Source organism: Centruroides sculpturatus, unplaced genomic scaffold (assembly GCF_000671375.1).
Source record: "Centruroides sculpturatus isolate CEXI.00-Female unplaced genomic scaffold, Cexi_2.0 scaffold4119, whole genome shotgun sequence".
NCBI classification, from domain to species: Eukaryota; Metazoa; Arthropoda; class Arachnida; order Scorpiones; family Buthidae; genus Centruroides; species Centruroides sculpturatus.
In genome coordinates, this window is record NW_019388204.1 from 1 (window position 1) to 2,661 (window position 2,661).

At 30.5% G+C, this 2,661-nt stretch overlaps 1 protein-coding gene across 1 annotated transcript; it reads left to right on the forward strand.

Annotated features, from left to right (window-relative positions):
* The first annotated feature begins 147 nt into the window (after positions 1-147).
* LOC111616817 lies at positions 148-2,661 on the forward strand. Its single transcript, XM_023358177.1, has 6 exons — positions 148-458; positions 538-637; positions 1,623-1,717; positions 2,115-2,222; positions 2,308-2,364; positions 2,447-2,661. Exons 1-6 carry the CDS (start codon positions 396-398, stop codon positions 2,549-2,551), a joined length of 528 nt encoding a protein of 175 aa, XP_023213945.1. The 5' UTR covers positions 148-395; the 3' UTR covers positions 2,552-2,661.

The following is a 2,661-nucleotide window of genomic DNA, read 5'->3' on the forward strand; positions in this document are numbered from 1 at the left end:
TAATTATTGCATATAACTCCATTAAATATGCAGAATATTTCGTGTTCTTAGAGGATCTAATGGACGATACATTTTGAATATTTAAAGTAATTATTTTAATTCAAATTTTAAAAAAATGAATCGAAGTAAGAAAATATTCAGACACTTTCCTGATTACAATTAAACCTTTAAATTTTCTCGTAAATTAATTATTATTGATAAATGATGAGAAGATAAATGTTCTTAATCTGCCACGTCACACTGGGCGACGTTGAAAACATTTTATCACTGTTTTACAAGATGTCTATCGATAAGTGACATCACAAGTCCGTCTGTATTTTCCTATAAATTAGCTCGAGAATTCGATTTCGTCACAATTAAAATTCTGCATCGAAGTCGCAAACTTCTGCAAAAAAATGTCGCGAAAGTGCGGTATTGGTTCCAGAACGGGATGCTTAACTTCGGCAGTAATTACTATCGTAAGTACAATTTCTACTGTTGTAATTCGTTCCTTGATAGCAAAATATAATAATTATTATATTTTATTTTATTAATTAGATTACTAGGATTTTTGGTATATTGTTCTTTGTTTTGATCGCCTGGAAAGACAAAGCTGGACTATATGACGAGGAATGCAAAAGAAATGATGGATTTTATGGTAAGATACTGCATTTTTCGAATTATGTGAAATTATTTTCTACATTTCTCTCGAGCAAATTGAACAGATGTAAATACTGCGGGGAGATTCAAAAAAGGACATTGGTTACACCCGAACGCGGTCAGCACCACTAAAAACAGCCATTTAAAAAAAAAGACGCCTCACAGTGACGATATTCGGTACTACGTGAGACAAACCTGACGTGTTTTGCTATAAATTAACTCCTCGGTCGATTCTGCAATATTTTTCGTAATTAATTTAAAATTCTATATGCTTTCAAAGTTGTAAAGTCCTTTTTGAATTATCTTGTATTCTTAGATGATAAAATGTAGGCCTATATGGGCCTACGTATGATAGTGAATATTAAATTTTAATACTCTTAACTTGTAATTATTATATTACATAATTAATATTTTTTTACATTATTTTTAAATGGTTTGATATGTAGTCTAATAAGTAAGTGAAGTATTCTTAATAAATTCTTGTATTCCAATGAGTAACGGGGGAATTATTATTTAGTGTTTTGTGAATGCTATCTCTACTGATGTTTGTTGATAACCTACCTCATCAAGAAATCAAATATAATCTAATTTGACGTACTGATTATTATTTTTATTTTCCTTTTCTAAGTTAGCAAAGGAACACACACACACACAAAGCTAGAACTATAATATATTAGAGAGGCCCGAATTAGAACGTGCAAACTTATTCATCCTGTATTACTGTGGATACAGCTACTAGGCACATTGGATGAAGATATTGTAGGCTATATATATATTTACTTGCTTAAACCAGAGGCCATTTCCTGGTTATGCTATTGCACTCATATAATGCAATAAAATTGAAGTATCGTGTCTGTCCCATTGCTAATTAATAGAATATCTTTTTATTTATTATCCCACACGTGCTTTATTTACATGGATTTGTTAATAAATAATTCAATTCGTACAAAATGAACTAAATCAAATCATTATTTGTTCTTTAGATACTGTTCTTCGAAGAGGTTACTGCTACTTTCTACTAGTTTCGAGCTTGATTTGTATCATCGTGAGTCTTATTATGATCTTCGGTGTAAAAAGGGTAAGTTCGTGACACAAGTTATTTCAATATAATAGCAGAACCGTGCCAAAATTGAGGGAGGAAATGAGATAGATTATAGGTTTTTACGAGACAAAAGCCGTCTTAATGTAAAATACATTTTAAATGACGACAGTACTTTACTAGGCTCTTGTTAATCCGGCCCTTTCTTGCACAGAGGGGTGCCAGATTACCGAATATATAGTCCTAAAGGCAATGAATAACGTGACTTTCGAGTATGCACGAAAACAGGATGTGACGACTAACATTTTCATGGAATTGAAAGCGCATAGGCGATCATACGGGGTATGACGTAATATTGAGAGGCCGGATTAGCTAGAGTGAAATATTTAACTTTTAAGATGTGTTATACAATTAATATATATATATTTAATTCTAGGAGAAAAGAGTACATTTACTTCCCTGGATAACTTGGATACTCTTCGAGCTTATTTGCTACTTGAGTGCCATTCTTGCATTCTCCATCAGTTTTTTCAAGAATGCCATAGTAATTTTCCCTAATTCTATCTTTAGGAAACTTCCAGATTTTGTTAAAAGATTTTCTTTAAAAAATTATTTATTTATTTACTTAGAGCGAGTTGTATATGTCTGAAGTGTTTCCATTTGTTATAGGATATCTTATCATTGATGTGAGTAAAGTTTTGATTTGATGTTACTAATTATAATTTGCACTTATTAGTTATTTTGCTATATTTATTTGTTTTTTTTCAGATTTACTTAATGGTGTATGTTCTTTCATATTACAACAGCTTTGAAGTTAAACCAATAATTCCTTATTACAAATATGGAAACGAACCTAATATTTTGAGATATTAATGTCATTAAACATGAGGCAACAAAGGCTTTATATTCGTAAATCTCAAGTAATGAAGCTCATCCCATGAACTGTTTTTTATTATATTTATTTATATTATATTATTTTTTAT

What these genes read in the sequence shown, in the direction of transcription:
- LOC111616817 (XM_023358177.1), top strand. Translation starts at nt 396, where the DNA reads ATGTCGCGAAAGTGCGGTATTGGTTCCAGAACGGGATGCTTAACTTCG. An exon ending in CTTCGGCAGTAATTACTATC is followed by an intron (nt 459 to 537) that starts GTAAGTACAATT and finishes TTTATTAATTAG; the next exon opens with ATTACTAGGATTTTTGGTAT. An exon ending in TGATCTTCGGTGTAAAAAGG is followed by an intron (nt 1,718 to 2,114) that starts GTAAGTTCGTGA and finishes ATTTAATTCTAG; the next exon opens with GAGAAAAGAGTACATTTACT.